The sequence below is a fragment of the Cariama cristata genome, unplaced genomic scaffold, assembly GCF_000690535.1.
Source record: "Cariama cristata isolate BGI_N322 unplaced genomic scaffold, ASM69053v1 scaffold28304, whole genome shotgun sequence".
NCBI lineage: Eukaryota > Metazoa > Chordata > Aves > Cariamiformes > Cariamidae > Cariama > Cariama cristata.
Genome location: NW_009612815.1, coordinates 5,107 through 25,353, shown reverse-complemented (window position 1 = coordinate 25,353; position 20,247 = coordinate 5,107). Strand labels below are relative to the sequence as shown.

General features: G+C 36.7%; 1 protein-coding gene across 1 annotated transcript in view; it reads right to left on the bottom strand.

The window, feature by feature from the left end:
- The window catches only part of ANKRD10 (ankyrin repeat domain 10), a 32,658-nt gene extending 12,748 nt beyond the window's left edge, over positions 1-19,910 (bottom strand). The window contains exons 1-2 of the mRNA XM_009698789.1: positions 19,746-19,910; positions 11,174-11,265 (exon numbers count right to left, since the gene is read on the bottom strand). Of these exons, the coding sequence (XP_009697091.1) occupies positions 11,174-11,265; positions 19,746-19,910 (257 nt within the window). The remainder of the gene's footprint in view (positions 1-11,173; positions 11,266-19,745) is intronic.
- Between the last annotated feature and the right edge of the window lie 337 nt (positions 19,911-20,247).

The window sequence follows — 20,247 nt, the reverse complement described above, 5'->3', positions numbered from 1 at the left end:
AGAGGATCTCAAAATTTCATGTCTCTTGAAAAAACCTTCTTTTCCACCCATCTTCCATTTTTTTCGTAAGTTAAAAACCCCTTCAGTATAAGTTTTGATCTTTTACCGTAAATACCTTCCAACAGTGGTATCTCCAAAGAAGCTGAGAACACACTGTCTGATATTAAATCTTCAGGCAAGCCGTCCCTTTGTTACTGCTAGTCATACAGCACATACGACAGCTCTATTTCTGTAACTGCATTGCTTGGAATTTAAAAATGAGTAAGAATTTCCTGCAGGTTTTGTGGTATTTTTTTTTTTTGTTACTGTTTGGGGCTTTGGGTTTTATGCCAAACTTGAGGACAAGCTTATATTTTTTTTGAGGGTTTTTCTCTAAGCTAGGCCTAAGCAAATAGCAAGCTACATGGACTCTATTTTTCAAAGATGATCTCATTAAGAAGCTACCAGTAAGGAACATGTGGAAGGATGGAAGAAAGTTGTATTAAAGAAAGTCATATTAAAGAAAATCAGACTAAGTCTTGAAAAGTTACATACATTTTATGATCAGTCAGTCTTTTATTAAATAGTATTCATTGACTTGGTGCAGTATTTTCTAAAGGTTGGCCGAGTTACTGTCAAAACAGATAGCCGTGCTCCAAAAACTTTTAACTTTCCCTCTCTCCAGTAACAACAACAACAAAGTCAAAAACTGAAGACATCTTTGAAGGTCAGTCCAGCTACAGGAACAGGTGGAAAAACTGAAGAAGGGACACTGAAAACTAAAGCTCTGAAAATATCGTTCCTTTTTTGGCACCTACTCCAGACAGGAACACACACGAAGGCTTGAACTGACAAACAGGAGAAAAACTTAACCTTGCCCAGGACTAAATGCAGTTTCGGTAAGCGGTCAGAAAGTCAATTCACTCTATGCTTAGAAAACACATACCTTGCATCATTTCCAAAGCAACACAAGTATCTGAAAAATGAACGAGTCCTGTCAAGAGTTTTTCACTTGGCAGCATTTTTTTCCTTTGGTTTATTAACTCTTTCCATGTAATTCTTATCACTAAAACCAAGTTAGAATCATGAAGTGTGATATTATTTACCCTCAGCCTTCTTGTAGGCTAAAATTCAGGAGCTGGGAATGAAAAAGACATATTGTTTTCTTCAAAGTACAGAAGTACAAGATGATAACTCCAAAGCAAAAGAAAAAAGACAAATGTAATCGGAAAGATACATTATCATATTATGAAGTTATTCTAAATAGAAAAAAATCCATGAGTGAAGTTGTGGGAAGTCTGAACATGGATGAGTTGAAGTAGGTGATCTTGAAGTTCCTTGACAGATGACATTTAACACTTGAATTGTTCTGTAGTGACATGTGGTTTTATAAATAAACTCAAAACGTGTTAGGAGGTAAAGCTCTGACTTTTTGTATATACATTTATTCACACATCTACAGTGCTTAACACAACACTCTTAGAACATATTTTTCTTCTTCCATCAGGTGATGTCCACAGGCAGTCTTTTTAGTCCACAACTGGCTAATCTTGGTATGAAGAGGACTTTTTCTTTTTTAATGCTTTTCTCTCTCCAACTGACATCATCAGAACTCCCATTGTAAGGGCACAGTTCATCTGAGAGTCCTTTTATCAAATTAAAGCAGCTATAAAGAGGACACTGATGAAGCATATGCTTAGATATTTGCTGCTTTTGAAATGCTTTTAAAAATGCTGGCTGTGAGTGTCATTCAATTGTTGTTCCAAAAACAAAAGAGGTAAGTATGTTACCAAACAGGATTGGTGCACAGAAACATGAAGTTAACTTTCAGTTTAGCTTTAGTTCAGGAAGATGTTTTTATTATTTCAAACTAACCACAATTTCTTGTTTTGAGAAGTTCACCAAACGAAGCAAAAAATCTGAGGCAAGCTCTAAAAAAATATGCAAGACACCTCCACTATGATTAAGTTCTAGAAAATAAAAAAACAAAACAGAATTGTTTAAATATAACTACCTTCACGTAGGAAAGATTTATTTCAAGATAACTTACAAAATCTGCTCTTAGAAGGATCTGTAGAAAGAAAAGATAAAGACTTGCCCTTCTTGCACTGAATTATAAATTATATTGAATTTACTTAGAAAAAACTTGGTTCTAAGTTGTTTCAATTGTTCATATTTTTCATACTTACTGGAGGAAAAAAGCAAGTACATTTCTATGTGTCTTTAACATAGAAATACATTTGAAATACACTGTCTTCCACTTATAATGTCACATACCTTGAAAAACAAAACAAATGTTTGCTACAAAATGGCAACAGTAAATTATTTTGAAAAAACATTTATATATGTAGAAAAAAAAACCCTGAATGTTTAATTTTAAAGTGATTACATCACCTACAGCTTACTGTGTTTTTGTTAATGCCATGCGACAATCTAAGAAAATAAACCACAGTTTTCGTATATCAATGTAATATCTGTTAAAAAATACTGATCTCAACTTATCTATTGTTAGTTTACAAATAAAAATGTAGATAATTGTAAATTAGGGTAAGCAAAGCATGCAAATCTATAGATTCTATATCTGAATTCCTAGATTAGCATTAAAACCAATCACCGCAACAAATACCTCAACAGTATGCCTTGTGTGCAGAAAGGAAGCGATACTGAACATTCAATGCCACAACTGTAAGGTTTTCGGAGAAGCACCTGTGGCAGTTTCAGCAGTTTCTATATGGAATGCTCCCCCTTTCTAGGATTACTTGAAAAAATCAAGTCAATTCGAATTACGTAGCTGTAAAACATTGACATGTGTAGTTTTTACAGTTTCAGAATCTTCTGTTTGATTTAAACGGGCAATGGTGCATAAACAGGAAACTTATATCATAAGGGATCACATATTTGCAGGCAACATTAAGATTAAAAGTTACATTAACATACATAAAGTGCTGTAGCACATTATTCAATATGTAAGCCATTATCATGTGACCACCTTAACAACAAGATACTAAGCCTTTTATGCCTTTAAAGCATTATTACTTTCATCCTGAAACCAATTTGTCAGTTCTTCACTGAAATTTATATAGAATGGATTAAAATTACCGGTCAACTCATGGCTTCAATTACTTTAAATTTAGTAGGCTGTATCTCAAAAGAATTAGTAACTATTCCTATACAAAAATTAGCAGATACAAGGATTAAAACAAAACAAAAGAAGAAAGAGAAAAAAAAGATCAGAACACTAAAACACCCACAGTGAGAAAAAAAAAACTTTTCCTATATAAACATCAGTATACTAGTCCAAAATTTCTAAAGCAAAATTATTTTAAAATACTAAACTTTAAGTGTTTTAACCCTTTGGTGTCCAAATACAAAAGTTGTGAAATAGTTTCAAACACTGTTTTTTTTCAGATACCAAGAGAAAAATTTTCTTAACTAAACAGACGTGTGTCACTGCTGGGGACAGCTATAAAAATTCATGCTAGAATTACATACTGGGCATCTACAAAAGCACAAGTTGGTGCCAAGTTTTTATTTCACAACAAAACATGTGGCAGCTGAAATTATTTTAGACTCTTAAAAACAACAGTAGAGTTTCTCAGAACATCCTCCAAAATCATAACAAGGTGAATATACTGGAAAGAAGGAAGGTCTTCTTTGCAAAGCCACTTTTTTCACATGAAAATCAAGGTTCACTATGAATTATGCAGCTATAATCAGCTCCTAGATACTTGAACTCACAACTGAGCAAATGCTGGCAGAAGAAAGAATTCATTAACCATGGCAGGCAACATTAGAATTACCACAAGCATCACCATCAGGCAGCGATTTACTGCTGTATCTGTATTCCAAACTATATGCTTTAAGGAAGATTTCAAATAGTGGACTTCGATTTTCAGTATCTCTTGTAAAAATGATTCATATTCCCAAGAAAACTTTTGCCTGATCAATACAGGCCTATCTGGCTTTGCCTGGTATCAGCAATCAGCAATATTTTAAAATTCATGTCCGATTATGTAAGAAGTGATTCCTAAACACAGCTCACAAAAGGAAGGTCTGAAAGACTACGATAACTCTTAAAACAACAGTCTGATTGCAACACAGCATTATAGAAAAGACCTTCCCTATTAAAACGAAAATAAGTATTTCCTAGATCACTAGCAAAACTGAATTCCAAATTAGTATCTTTTTAGTACTGCAGCCACTTTAAAGCCAAAGACAATGTAAGTTACTTAGCCAGCCAACTTTAGGAAAATGAGAACTATTATTGCTGCTGCTATCATGTTTCTAGAAACAGATCAGGAACTGCAGATGAAGTTGCTTACAACGAGGAAAGCATTATGGAAGACTACCAAGGCAAGGTTCAATGCAAACTCAGACTTGAAAAGATAAAACAACCTTGCAATGCAGATTCTGCCAAGATGCCTCTAGTAGCAAATAAAATTACATTATTTCTTCTCAACATACGAACTGAAAACCAATGATAGCCTAAATTAGAAAAATTAAGGAAACAAGCTTCTCTCAATGGTGCCAAACATGAAGAAAGTTCAAGGGATTGAATACAAAAAGCATGGACAGTAAGAGCTTGGGAATAAAACTAAAGAAAAGAGGTAAATTAATTTTAAAGTAGTTTTGTGCCAAAAGGAGAAAAAAAATCAAGAATGAAAGAATTAAAGGTATTAGATGGATTCATTATCTTCCTCTAACAGGCATGGAGAGGAAGACTATCAAACTACACAAAATTTTATTTTTGTGACAAAAATAGCTTGATGTTCTTACTTAAGCAGACAGAAGATCTTTTGGATTAAGAAACCGCTGAAGTGCATGAAAACACTTTAAGTGAGCTTCACAGAAGTTTTTTCATCTCAGGTTTTCCCCCCATTTAAAATTTATCTACCATGTATGAGCAACATCAAGAAAAACAGAAAGAAAGAAACAGAAGCTGAAATAGAAGAGTAACATTTTCCCTAAGTTATAGCTGCCAAAGCTCCTCCAGGGTTTGTTAAGCCTTCATGCAATGAGATAGATCTTGTAACCTGTAGCACATGACACACATTAGAAAACTCTTCTGCCCAACCTGAACATATTCTGGGCCATGCCACAACTCCCTACTGTTTTTTGTCCAGGTTCAAAGGTACTGGTTGAATTATGATCAACTTTACGGAAAAGATAGAAACTAGAAGAGCAAATGAAATTAAAATTGACACAGCAGAAGTTAGAGCAAACATGTTGCAACTAACAATTCTCTCATCACATATCCAGTCAAAAGTATTAGCAGATCAAGCACAGCACCCATACAGATCATCACCACCATTGATGTCTGGACTAACCATCAGAACTCTTGTATTTGGAACAGAATGCATCCTTGTTTCTTCCACTGTATCTAACTTGCGCTCCTGCCAAGTTCCACTTCGTAGCACTTTAGTGTCTCCACCTGACTTAACCGCACCCAGGTTTCTGTTGCCAGTAAAAGCTTATCTTACAGAAAAAAACAATCTATCTGAAGGGAAGCTGCAGAGTGAACATTAGCACACTATCATATGTGAAGGCAGATAACTCCCAACAAAAAATCCAAACATTCCTGCCAGAAATCTGAGCTATCCTCATATAAAAGTCTGGGTAACACTTCAATGTTCTTTATCCAGCTCTTTTGGACTGAAGAAAAGCTGAGAAACCAGTGCTATAAATCACAAAGGCTCGTCACTAATGAATAAGCTCCCCTATCAAGCTGGCCCATATCCTGTGAACTTCCTTTGTGTTTCAGAAAGGTCATAAAATACCATTGCTTTAATGAAGGATTTAACTTTATTCCTAAAAAGTACAACCCCTCACATTCTTCTCTATTTCTGAACTGATGTCAGTAACTACCGTTGTTATTCCACCCGCACTAAGAATAATGCACTGTCCAACTGAACAGGAACTCAGTGGTAAAGAGTTTGCCTCAGGTTCCTCCAATTATTCAGAGCAGCTGTTATCTGTGAAAGCTACCCTTTTCCATTCTAGTTTACTGTAAGACTGAGCCTCTCTCTTCCACTTTTTGATTTACCAGTTATCCATGCACATATGTGGTGCTTCATTATTTCCAAATCTTTCCTTGAGACTAAATCCAAATTACTGCCTTACTTCATGGTCACAACCCCCTACAAACCACATTACGTTCTTCTACAGTGATTGCAATCAAGTGGACACCAAAGCGGATGGAAATCAAACATGGAAGAAGGTAGCATGCTTCACCTGATATTACGTTGCAGGAGAACTAAGAGTTTCACCACCTAAACATACAAACCACTTTGACTTTGCCTCTCCAGAAGAATTTACATAAGGCAGGGAAGGAGGAATGAATGCCAACACCTGTTGCCTCCATACTGCAGAACGGTCACTGCAAGAATACTACAGGGATAGCCCTTAAAAATGCTTGTTATAGACAATTAAACAAGAACAGCCACTTTTTTTTCTCAGCTATACTGCACTGTCTAATAATGCAACAACAGTAATTAATCCAGCAGTTTAACTGCTACTTGGAGAGCAGGCAGTCAGGTTTGCAAAAAGAAGCATGTATGAAGTAGTCTGAGTTTGAAAAGTACCAAACAGATAATATAAATATCAATACACTAATTAACAGATAAGAACCACTCTGTTGAAAAAGCACCTAAATCCTATTCCTAGACAAACTCTCAGTAAGAACCTGAATCACTGTTCTCAAGATGAGGTTAATGACCGTAAGAAAGTAGGATGTTGATTCTTCTACACTGAACCAATGCAGCAATACAGCTTCCAAAGTAAAAAGATGACATAGTAATGGAACTTCACAAATCCATTAATACCAGAAAAGGACTGCAGTTCAATATTAAAGGTTTGGTAGTTAAGTTAGCTACATAAGAAAAACAAGGAAATGTTAAAAACCTGTAAGTATCTGCTAAGGTTTTAAGAAATCGGAAGAAAACCAGAAACTAATGGAGGAGATCTCTGAACCCGGAGACCCTTCAAGAGAACAGGCCATCTGAGTTTCCCCTCCAGACTGAAAAGGAACTGAGGGTTTACATCACAAAGGAATGGCCGATGCTGGCACTGTCATCATGAAATCTACACATCACTCTTCTTCTGCCTCTTCACTAAAGGTGACTGACTTTCAGAATGTCAAGAAGCCTCAAAAGTACAAATGAGAACAAAAGCTGACATATCACAGGAGTGGCCGTAATTAAAATGGGAAACAGACTTCAAACAGAAACGCGTTACAAGAATTTCACAAAGGGCTAATCCCTTTAAGGAGTACTAAAAAATTCACTTTGGACAGATTTCTGTTATGCAGGATGGAGAGCAGTTGTGAAGAAAAATGAAATTAATGAAGCTTTTTTTAAAACACCACAATGCAGTTCACGACATATTAATTTGGAAAGAATTAAAACTAAGTCACTGTCAAAGAATGAGAATAAAGTTTTTGCTGAACAACTAAATACCAGAGACAGGGTTCTGGCACTACAGGAGGAGTGAATTTACACATTCAAATGAATCCAAGACAGCTTTAATGAGAAAGTGGCTGAAGTGTCTGCCTAAACTACATCAACATCACGATATGAAGCTGTCATCTGGTAGAAACAGATGTACTGGTATATTTATCCCAGCATGTCAGTTATTCTCCCCAAACCTGGAGACCAGAGTATAAGAAAACAGAAAGGAAAGTAACTCTTTGGGGTCTTCTGATAGCGTCCCATCACGGTATATAAATCAATTTTCCCCAAAATCTTAAGATTTCTGGCAGGCAAATAAAAAGCTTTCCTATGCTGCTATTCAAGCATCTTGATCAAGACACTCTGAAGCAAGCAAGTACTTGTGTTCCATTGGATGGGCGCATTGCAAACCACATCCTGTCTCACAAGTTACACCTCTCTCCCAGGATAATACCGTGTTCGAAACTTCTCTCCTAGCTCTACATCAAGTCACTAAGGAATACACAACTGTTCAAACGACAGCTGCAGAAGAATTTTTACCCAGAAATAAGAGGACACAATGCACAAGTGAACTGCACGCAAACGGACATGAAACAGAAGAAGGAAGTTCAAATCACTATAATTAACAGCTGCATGTGCTTATTATTTTTTTTTGATTCAGTAGTGTCCTGTGTTTATATCTGAATTTTATATTTTTATATATGCGTGCTGTGATGCAATCTATGTAACTATATTAATACCCAGCATTTTAAAAAAATAGTGTAAAAGAGCAAAACAAAACATGGCACCAAGAAGGCTTTTCCTCCATAAAGGGCTGTGGACACTCGTTTGTCACTATGATAAATAATACACAATTAACCATACATAAATCGCATAATTATGCTTTTTAGAGAAACCCCAGCAGTTATTATGGATACTTTAAAAGGTACTATCCACATTAAAAAGTCAGTTACACAGCAAACCTTTTCACTCATATGAGGACATTGTGACCACCTGCTTCCCCCTCTTCAAGGGTCCATGAATACCATAGTTAGTGGAGCAACCATTTTTATGGCTGTAGGACATACTGTGCACAGAATATGCTTCAGCTAAAATGAGAAGGTAAATACCACAAAAAAATCAAAATATTTTCACTAGGGTACAATTATTATTTTTTAATATTATTAAAAATTTACACAGGAATAGAGACCCAAATTCTCTCTCATCAATTAGGAAAACAATGCAACAACTTCATGAAATTTAGAGACTGCAACATACTATATTTCTCTGTAAAAGCAATACACTAAACAAGCCTGAAATAAAGTAAACTAGAACAATTCAAGTGAGGCAATTTTATTCAAACTAAAATTCCTATTTTTATCCTTACTGGACTATTGTCAATATCCTTTGGCTTCCAACATAACCAAAGGAGTGAACAAAGCAGATATACAGTAAACACTGATATCAAAGATTACACTAGTCCGAGTTACTTCATTTTAACAGCAGTATTTCAATAATCACTCATTAATAAAAAATACATTTCCTGCAATATTACACTACCAATTACTAGTGTTCATCTAATAATGAAATCTTAACATCCCTGTTCTACTTTCTATAAAAAACTAGGGATGGTGCAATCAATACTCCATCTATACTAAAGATAGCAGGTATAGGCAGTATATTTGACTATTTGCAGTTACAAGGGATATTTGCTGCATCTTCACATAACTAGATTTTGATACTGTAACTGTATGAAGAAATAAAGAAAAAATTGGATTCAAGATCTAATCCCCATTACAAAGGCCATATTCACCATCAGTACAGATCAGCACTTCAGTTCTAAGTAGTGCTTAGTTCTGTATTTAATAAAACTGTTGCCTTGGTCCTGTACAGTCAATTATCATTTCAGTTAATATACACAAATGACAACTCAAATATACAGATAAAATCCCTCTCCTTTTCTTCTAACTGAAGCCAGAAAACAAAGGAGTCAAAACTTTCAGTGCATCTACATTTTCAAGTTGTTACAAAAATCAAGAAATCAACATAACCATTAGAGATACAGGGCCAGTTTTCAAAACCCAGATAACCCAAAATTAATCAAGGTCAAAAGCATATACATGGATTTGGCTTAATTTAACACACTGAGCCTGGAAACTAGATTCTATGGAGAAAAATCCTCATCCCAATCAGTCAACAGCTAGCTCTCTCAGGTGACAGGGCCAAGTCCTGATCTTCTAAATGACTGAACATGGGTTGCTCCATCAGCTTATTGCATTTGCACCCCTGATTTTACCATTTCCCGGATAGGATCTGGTATTTCATTACCTATAGAACTTGTGACAAGTCTATCCTACTGAAACACAGATGGAATTCAAAGTCAGAAAACTGAGAATTCAAATTATTTCCTGTTCACTAAAACTGCTATAAACCTAGGCTACTTCTGCTGCAAATAGCTTTGGTCAAAGGCAGGTATCACTCTCCAAGTTTTACAGAAATGTTTTGCCTATGGCTTGCAAATAGGATGTTTAAAAATCAAAATTTTAGTTCAGTAAGTTAAAGTTGCAGCCACATCTCCAACCTCAGTTACTTGTTTTCAAACTCCTATGGATGTAATACGTCCTCTTCTTTACATCAGACTCCTAACTCACTCATTTCACAGCATTTATGCAGTTTCACAACTTCTCTTTTGATTGGATATTTTGTAAAAAGCACAAGATTACATGCTAATTGATGATGATAATTAAGGTTTGCTCAATTCCACAGTAAATTTAAATCCAACTTATCTTAAGATACCTGAAAGTGAGTACAAAATGGGAATTTATAAATTTAAGACTGATTTCATGAACTTGTCAATAACTGAGACAGCTGCGTAAGTTATTTCAGTGTCATTTTTCTATGAAGCAATCTCTTCGTATAAAGCAATTTGTTCATTAACTTAAAAAGTACTGTATTTCCCGAATACTCTATGATAACATTGGAAGAGTTAAATTTTATGGTAGATTTATCACGGCAGCATTAAAAAAACAGTAAGATGGAAACCAAAGGGTAAAACAAGAAATTAGCTACATGACTCGTATTTCACTTACAACTTAAAAGTTTCATATTGCAGGTTAAAATACAGTAACTAGTTACCATTTAAGATAAGGCTAGTTCTAATTAAAACAAATTGCTAAAGTATTTACATTATTATAAGCCATAGAGCTTATACTCAACATTTCTAGGTGAAAAGTGCATCCATTTTGTCCATGCTGTAAGTTGCAAAAGTTTGTGAGATTTTCTGAATGTTTTTGCAGTACATAAACCTTTAAAGAAAAAAGTTAACAGGGCAAATACACAATACACTAACAAACAGTATTAAACTAACTGCGAAGAGAGTGTGAGATGCTATTTTGCACATAATGTTGCTTTTGCATTGTTTTCTATATTTATTCACCAGTGCAAGGTGTAAATTTGTTGTACAAAATAACTAGGCGTTAGATAAAGTGTACAATTTGGGGTCATCTGACAGAAGCATGATAAATATTTTAATATATCAGATATAAATGCAGTACTAATAGAGCACACTTGTATCACTTAGATAAAATACACTTTATTACTAGACATGCAAAACATCTTGGGCTTCATTACAGTTGAACATGTCTAGCTCTCTTTTAATCAAGTGTCTGCTGTTTTGACTTTTCTTTCTGACATTAGTATCTATATTTACTGGTCTAAGTTAGTTAGCTAAACACACAACAATCAACAACAAAAAAAACCACCTCACTTACTCTATTTGCGCACCATGAGCCACAAGGGCACTTATGGAATCCATACTACCAGACCGTGCTGCTTTATGAATAGGAGTTTCGCCAACATAATCCTGTAAAGACAAACTACATTTTGTCAAGCATAATCTTTCTAAAAATTAAAATCTTATTTTTACATTACTCACTTTAATTAAGAAAGCAGATATATAAAAGCAGCATTTATTAGCTAGCAAATGCGTCAGGTACTTTATTACTACTTTCAAGTTCGCAGTAGGCTGTCATGTACACTAGATATTTAGCAAGAAATAATGCCAAGGGCATCTAACTCACAAGATAAGCTTTATCCAATAACTAGGCAATCAGCAGAATCATATTTAGCAACATTTGTTAAAAAAACCCACAACTTATATCACCGCAACAAGTTACTCTAGCACTTCTATTCCCTAGCACTTTTGTTTCCCAATATGTTGGACTGAGCCAGCCATCTCGAATTCAGAAGCCACTGGCCAACCCTGTAGGGCTTTCAGATCTGCTAACACACGCATTACTTTACTGCATCATAAATACTCACCAGGTGAGGAGTATGTATGCATAATGCTACTGTGATAGAAGTATGCCCCAAGTTCACAGGACAAGCCAGATCTCTCCTGAGACAGACACATCGACTCATGTCCTATATGCTTTTCTTTTCTGACTATCTTTATCCATTTACATTCCCTTATTGTTAACCAGCGCATCCAATCATTTAATCTTGTCATATTACGTGCAAACAGACTGGGAGTAGTGTATTGCTTTTCAGGCAGCTCCTCTCTACAAACTATCTTCACAGATAACAGGGAGAATCTAGAGCAATTTTACAAATGCAGCTGGCAAGCAGCAGGTGAATTCCATGCATCATGATCTACAGGCTGCAGATGGAATTCAGCACTTGCAATTAACCATCACTATTAAGAACTACAGAGAAGAATCTGTAATGAAATACAGCCTGGAAGTAGCAAGTGAATGTTCAGTTATTGGTTTGTTATGCGATTTAATTATCACGGTCCCCAACACTTCCAATGGGTAGCAAGGGTTTTTTTTCCTTTCTTCCCCCTTCTCCTTCTCTCCAAATTTTTGACAGACTTGTCTGCTCCAGTGATATTAACCATGTTCTAACTGTATGTGCCTCGTTTTTGCTTCCCTATTCCTTTAATAGCTAGTGTTGACATTCTAATAAAAGTAACACAGCATCTTTACTGACTTGCCAGTCTTCATATACAACAGTGTTCATGCTTAACTCTACAGTACTGGTTACACTTTAGCTCTATTTGAAATGTGAATATATTAAAAATATGATCATACTACCATCTTAATAGAAGGTAATAACTGTTTTGAATTGTCTGCCAAGCTTCTGAGAAATTAAATCACATCTTTTAGACGATGTAAATATAACTTGAAAATGAATTTTGGATTATGTGTTACATACTCTCAATTTTCTACTTCCCAATTTTATCTCATGGTAAAGCATTTTTATAACAAGTTATAAATTCACTGAGGGTAAGCCAGTTTACCAGTGCTTAAGACATATATTCAGCAGAACAGTGAACCGCCTAGCACCCCCAGCAGGGAGCAATAATGGTACCAGACAAAGTTTACCTTCTTATAAAATAAGGAAAATTGCTGAGGCTGACATGAAGTTTGGAGACAGAAAGGAGGAGAACACTGCTTGGAGTCCTTAGTGACCAGAAAAGAGCCATACAGCCCTTCTTCCAAAATGGCTGCCTGTAGCTGATGAATAGAAGACTGTTTTCCAATGAAGTATATTCTCCTGTTTTTTAACTTTAAGTTACAGGAAGAGAGAGATGTTTCACAGAGGACACAATTTTATTAACTATCACACACGGAAATTCATTTGGCACCAATTTACCCAGGAAGATTTTCTTCATAGTGTAATATGTTTCCCCATCATGGAAGCCATCTTCTATTCATCGTTTTGTTAAGGTTTCCCCCTCCCCCCCGCCTTTTGTTAAAGAGGTGTAAGTGTAGAGAAGAAGTGATTTGCCTCTTTTGCCAGCATTAGTATTTACAATTACAACCCTAATTTAAAAGATAATCATTCAATATAAAGTTCAGTTTAGGAAAAAAAACTAGCCATGCATATGACGAAGATGACAAAAATCTTTACTAGCCCCATAAATCTAGCATGTTGCCCACAATAAGATCTAGAGAACTGAATTATGAAGTATTGCTGTGGGGAAACATCAGAAGGATGAGAAAAGACCTTTGCAAAAGGACTCCTCACCACTGCATTACAAGAATAAGTTAAGCTTACAGCAGCTAACAATCCTGTCACCAACAAACAGAAAAAGGTTAGTAGCTCAGAAGAGAATATATGTCTTAAGGGCTTCTTTCAATCACTGGCCCAGAAAGGCGTGTATCTCTTCTCTAAAGTGAAGGAACCGAGTTAATACTTGGAGAATGACAGAATACACAGATTTATATTTTTATAGCGTTCGTTTTAATTACAGCACCTAAGTTTCAGTCATCACTAACGTTATCTTCTTTTGAAGTTCTCCTATGGGACCAAATCTGTTTGCACTGAAATAGTTTCTGCAATAGTCTCTGAGCTCTACAAAGAAACTCTCTCTGGGTTATGAGCTAGACTGAAAGGAAAAAAAAAATCTCCCCCTGAAAAATGGCTTTAAAGTTTACTTATTTTTCAACACATTCAAAACCATGCATACAGAGGAAAATAAGGTACTCTATGATCCTCAGAACAATTCCGTTTTGATTCAACAACAGGAATGGATAGCACCAAACAGAAAAAGCAACGTAACAGGGGTTTTTTCCAAGAAGCTTTTTGGAAAAGAAGCTTCCTTACCTCTTTTTTGGCTGTGGAAAAAACTAAGTGACTTTATTTTGAGGGGCTCTAAAAATTTCTAATTATCTCTGATAATACCTCATCATCTTTCTAATTGTCCACAGTTCCCTTATGTGCTTCAGTTTGATATAATCCCTTCTGTAGTAATATTCCAGGAAGGGAAACATCAGTAACTTGTACTGACCCACCATATCTAGACCAGAACTTTTCAGGGTCCCCTTTACCCTTCTGATGTAACACTGCACCAACAACCCAAACTTGTCTCACTATCCACAAGTCACATTGTAAAAAAAAGAGCAGAAAAGCCAGTTAAGTCTTATTAATTTAGCATTCAAGATAACAGAAGTTTGTTTGCTTCTGTGGAGACTAAGTATTTTGTGTACAGTGCTCCTGAAGGGATGACAAAAAAGAGTCGCAGTCATCATAGGCATGTTTATTTTTTGCAACTTGCTGCCACTGTCAAACATGTTACTCCTTTCCCTTGGAGCAGCGTGACTATCCTTTGGCAAACACAAGAGCAGTCTTGGGGTCATGACTAGGTTACCTTTGACTTATATTTCATTTTATTGAGTCAGTATCTAGCTTCCTTCCTTATTCTCTTTTTATTTACGTGGCTAAAGAGTCTTTTGCCTTTTTGGCAGTAAATCTAGCTCAGCTTGATTAATCAGTTTGCATTTCTTTGCTATGCTGCTTAACCTCAAAAGACATTTCCTCTACCCATTAAATATTTTTCTCAAACTCTGCTTATTTCTAGGCCTCTTTTAGATGTGGTCATTCTTTCAGTTCAGTCTAAAGCCATTTTTCACTCTATTTTCCCTCTTTCTGTCTTTTGGGGATCCACATTTCTGTTGGCTTTAGGATCTTGCAGTTGAACTTCAAACATATTTTGCATTTTGTTCTCCAAGTCCCTGGATGTGATTCAGTTAATTTCACTCACTAGTATCTTTACACCCCTTTCACTAAAAAAAAATAAAATAATTCACTTACCTGTAAAGATTTCTTTCTAAAACAAAAAGCCCCCATGCACATTTACACTGAAAACTTTCAACTATGTGTAGGGGTTTTGGCTGGGACACAGTTAATTTTCTTTACAGCAGTTGGTGTGGTGCTATGTTTTGGATTTGTGACCAAAGCAGGATTGATAACGCAGGAGTGTTTTAGCTAGGAGGGGGCTGGGGTCGCACAAAAAGCTGGGAAGTGACACAGCTGGGACTACTGACCCAATCGGACCACAGGAACACTCCATACCATATGAGATGATGTTCAGCAAGAAAAGCTGGGAGGGTGGAGTTTCCCAGGACTGTCATTGCAGGAGGACTGGCTGGGCACCAGTCAGCTGGCGGTAAGCAACTGGGGGATTGTTTGGTTGTGGTGTGGGTGTTCTAAAAATTTTTTATCCTCACTTGATTTTCCTGGTTTTGATTTTCTTTGTTTCCTTTTTTACCTACTGAACTTTATCTCAACGTACTGCCTTTATCTCAACCCACAAGCTTTCTCACTTTTCCCTTCCGATTCTCTCCCTCAACCCGCTGCGGTAGGGAATGAGCAAGTGGCCGTGTGGGGCTTAGGTGCCTACTGAGGCTAAAACACAGCACTATGCAAGCACTTGTAAAATACTTCTCGTATAGATATGTAAGACACAGAAGCACTATTTTACCTGACAAAAAAAGATAAACTAACTCCACTCCCTAACTCAGCTGACTGAATCTCAAGGTCTATCAGCTGATCACATTTCCAAAAGCTGTTCAGATTTCATAGACCCAGCACCCTACCCTTTCCAAAGCCAAGAAGTAGAAGCTGGAGAATACTGAGTATTTTTTCCACATTCTTTGCTAAAAATGCTTTGAATTCATGATGGTTTTTCTTTCTGAATTTTGAATACAGATGAGAACTGATGGAATATTTTTATCTGGATTAGTCCAAATTGCTGTGTAAAATACAAAACTATGCCATACCAAAGGAATGAGTGTTTTCTTCCCCCCCAAGGATATCGGCGTGTTTACAGTTCTTGCTAGCACGGGTAGTCTAACCCTCCTAAATCTATCTGCCATCACTACCACACGCTGGTAACTGGCCGGATGAAAACTAAGTTGGCATCACCTGTAAGGATGCAGTATTTCACAGAATCATTTGGGCTGGAAGGGACCTTTAGAGGTCATCTAGTCCAACCCCCCTGCAGTGAGCAGGGACATCTCCAACTAGATACGGCTGCTCAGAGCCCCATCCAGCCTGACCTTGAATGCCTACAGGGATGGGGCTTCCACCACCTCTCTGGGCAACCTGTTTTCCTATCCCTTCTCTTTAAGACAGGCCACACAAAACTTTTTTTGGCCAATCAACACAGGCAATGCACAATAGAAATGTTTAATAGGCTGAGGCTAGAGGGAAAAATATATTTAAATGCAGTAACAGAGTTTTTAATCAAGAAGTACTCATGATTACCTGAAGTTAATACATACAACAGCACAGAATCAATCTGTGTTGTGACAAGGATAAAACATCAGAAAAAAAAAATATCTGGGAAAGTAGTGGTATAATTGCTTTGCACTGTTACAGTGAGCTAGAGCAGGCAGGTAGCCAAATGCAGGTCTTGACTCACATTATTAAGAACTATTAGCAGGCACTGCCCACTAAAGAAAAAAAAAATAGTAGGACTTTCTCTTGAGTCCACTGCTGGGTAGACACAGGCAGATCACTGCTTGGCTCTTCAGCTTTCTCCTGTGAATTTTTATGGTGATCTTGCGGAGGGGGGAAGAACTGCCCACTGATCATAAAGAGAGACAGATGGCTCCAGCCAGCACATACAGTTATAGAAGACGGCTGGGCATCACAGGATATACCCACAGAACTTACTTGGGGAGCAAGGTACAGTAGGGACAAGCAGTTTTCAGCATTTGTCCTTCATTGCTGCTGCCTGAGAAATATCCTGGGCAACTGTCACCAGCACCGAGATACGCATTTTCAAGTTTTCCTAAACTTCAGGGCAGGCAGCACAGGCTACGTACAATACCTCAGGGTAGGTATGAGAAAGCGTGCATGCAAATTCTACTGAGTACCGGAAGTTACGTTAAGACTGAGAGACTCGAGTGGATTCCTTTTCAGAAGCTATCCTTTTCTTTTTCCAGAGGTGATGGGTTAGTCTGTAGCCAATGACCAGGAGTCAGTTTGGAAGGAAAGTTTTACTAGTTTAAGTATCAAGTATTCCCAGATCTTTCTCAGCATGTGTTTTGTATCCAGTGTCCATGGAACACTTGTCCTCACACAAGCATTAGCCAGTGACTATGTCTGTTTGAAGTACAGCATCAGTCAGCGAGCTGGAAGGAATAAACAAAATACACATCAGGAAATAGTGCTCCAAAAGCTCAAAAGTGTGGGTGGAAACCCTAGATGATCACCTGGAAGTGCTTGGGAGTTAAATAAGGAACCAAGATCATTTATTAAGGCGTTCAAATCAAACAAGAATAGAATTCGACTGCAATTCAACAAACAGCTGGAAGGAACTGGGGAAAGCAAAGCATGCACTATGCTTTACATAGCCATGTGTGAAACATTCCAAATATTCATGGGATGAGTTTGCTGCTATAGGTATCACCAAGGTACACTGTCTAGCTTTCAGTGCTCACGTACGTGAAACCAGTGTGACTGACCAGTTCCATCCTAACAAAGAACTTAAGACACTTTTTTGTTTCTACTACCGTTTCAATTAACCAGAGCTATCTTCTTATTTTATCATCGAACCAAATCCAAAATATCTCTTCTTGTATGTTCAACTAACATTTAGCGGGAGCACAAAAGTTATTACATTCACATGTACCACTAAGAACAGACAAGGCTTCCACAGTGTCAACTCTCATACCATCTATATTAGTATCCTTTGCCTGTCAATATCTAAATCTGCCCTTAGAAGTCTATGAGATGCTATCACCACTATCTGTTTGACAACTTGAGAACCACAGTACTCTTCCTCCTGTGGAGGAGCACAGATCTATTATTTGGATTCGCTCTGGTGACAGGCCATCAATTTATAAAGACTCCTGAGTCACTGGCTAGTCTTGGTGACTTCTTTAAGCTGGAATGAGTTTCCTGCCTACTGTAACTGTGTATGATACTGCCTTTTGCTTTCCTTTACAGTCATCTGCATGTTGCCCTCAGCCCATGGAGAGATTCCTGCACTCTTCTCCTCTTCTTTTGGGGGCTAGCTGCTACTTTCTTCTTTGCTATAACCTCACTCACTAGATGTGATTTTTTTCCTCCCATCACATTGCAGGACAGCAAGCTTGTTCTTCAACTCCATTTCAACCTCACTGGTCAGTTCTTCTCTTTATCCTCATAGTTGGAAACTTTCATTCTTCTCATTCATTCATTTTCATTCATTCTTCTCTTCTCATTTAGCAGATACTTGTACATCTTTATTCTGTGCATGCCACATTTCCTCTCTAATCATTCTTACCTGGTCTCCAGATGCGTTTATAGTTCTTGTACTTTCTCTTCTGAAGATTCTACCACTATGCAGCAATAACTTATTGCGTAAGTTACTTTTGTCAGGTATCAAGGAGAAGATGCGATCTATAGCCTCTGTATCCAGTCACCTTCATTGTTTCTACAATTCTCCTGGTGTCTCACAGCTGTTCTCAATGCACCAGCCTTCTTTTCTGAAAACTCAACACAAACTTCCCCATTTCTGATTTTTGCATAGCTTAAAAAAAAGAAGAACCAAACTCTAGAAATGCAAATGTTCAAGTTCTTCAGCAGACTTAGCTTAACTCTACTGCATGTAAAACACAGTCTGGTCATTAAATATTTTAAGAAAAGTATGATGCAAGATTTAACTGACCAGGCATTTTAGAGATGCTGTGCTATACTACAGCTTTTAGTAAACACATATGCTGTAGTATTAATTACTCTCATAGAATATTATAAATAATAATTTTGAGTGCTGTTATAAAGGCATATATTATCTATGCCCAGCATACATAATAGATCCATTCAGTAAAGCAAAGGTTTCCTCCAAAAGGATGATAGTTTTAAGCACTTCATTCTGTTAATGTACCAAAGTACAACAGCTCTTTATAGGAATTTTGCTACATTAATGCACTCTCTGCTACCAAATAAATCATTATCCATACTCACAGTAAAAGTAATGGAAAATTATTTAAAAAAAATAAAATCACCCATTCATTCTTTGTTAGCAAAGTACCTGTTTCTGATCTATTTGCAGGAAGTTACTAGAAAAGCTTTGGAAATAATATAAAAAGGAAAACTGTTATGAAAACAGATACACCTTAAAATGAACCATAGCAGACCTTGCTAGTTAGTTGTACGACTAAATCATGAAGTACTACAAAGGTCTCATGGTTCTGTAGGTAATGGTGAATTTTTCAATTCTTAGCACATTCAATAACTAAGATGTTCCTCACTAGTCTTTTTTCTTTCCCCTAAAGAGGCATTACAATGTCAGAGTATTTGCTAATGCTGCTAACACCAGAGCAGCATCCCATTTTGTTCAAGAAGTAGCAAGATGTCAATTCCCAAAACAAATGTTCTTTAAACCTTTAGTGGCTTAAAGGACATTTATTAGTCCTATCTCTACTATAATGAAAAAGGTCTGTAACTGATAATTAAGGCATTTCACTTCAGCTGATGTTAGAAATAATATATGTGAATGTAGTAAAAAGGGATAAAGACACTCCTTCCAAACCTATATGCAGACACAAAATACGTGTGAATCCATACCTGTTTGTTTATGTTGGCCCCCACTTGAATCAACCAATTCAGGCACTGTGGATGTCCTCCAAAAGCAGCAATGTGGGCTGGTGTTTGAGCAAAACGTGTTGTACTGGCATTTACAGAAGCTCCAGCTCTTACTAACTGCATTAGGCACTCCAGCTTTAAAGACATGAGGGAATAAAACCAAAAATGTTACACAGATGTGCTATGCAAATTAGCACATGCTACATAAATACATACATAAAATGTAGAAAAGCTAAACTTACTAGTGAGGCTACACGGATGCAAAACAAGGCAGAATATGAACATCAGGATGTTCCCCCTCCTTATATTCCTCCCTCCTTTGGCCATAGCTAAAAAATATTTAATTCTCACCCCAAAACCGAACCCCAACATTTATTTTTGGCGTGGGGGAAAAGAGGGCATAAATACCTCAGATCTGACTACAACACCTATTTGGTTCGGTTTTGTTAAGGAGGGGAAAAAAAAAATAAAAATTCTGATCCAG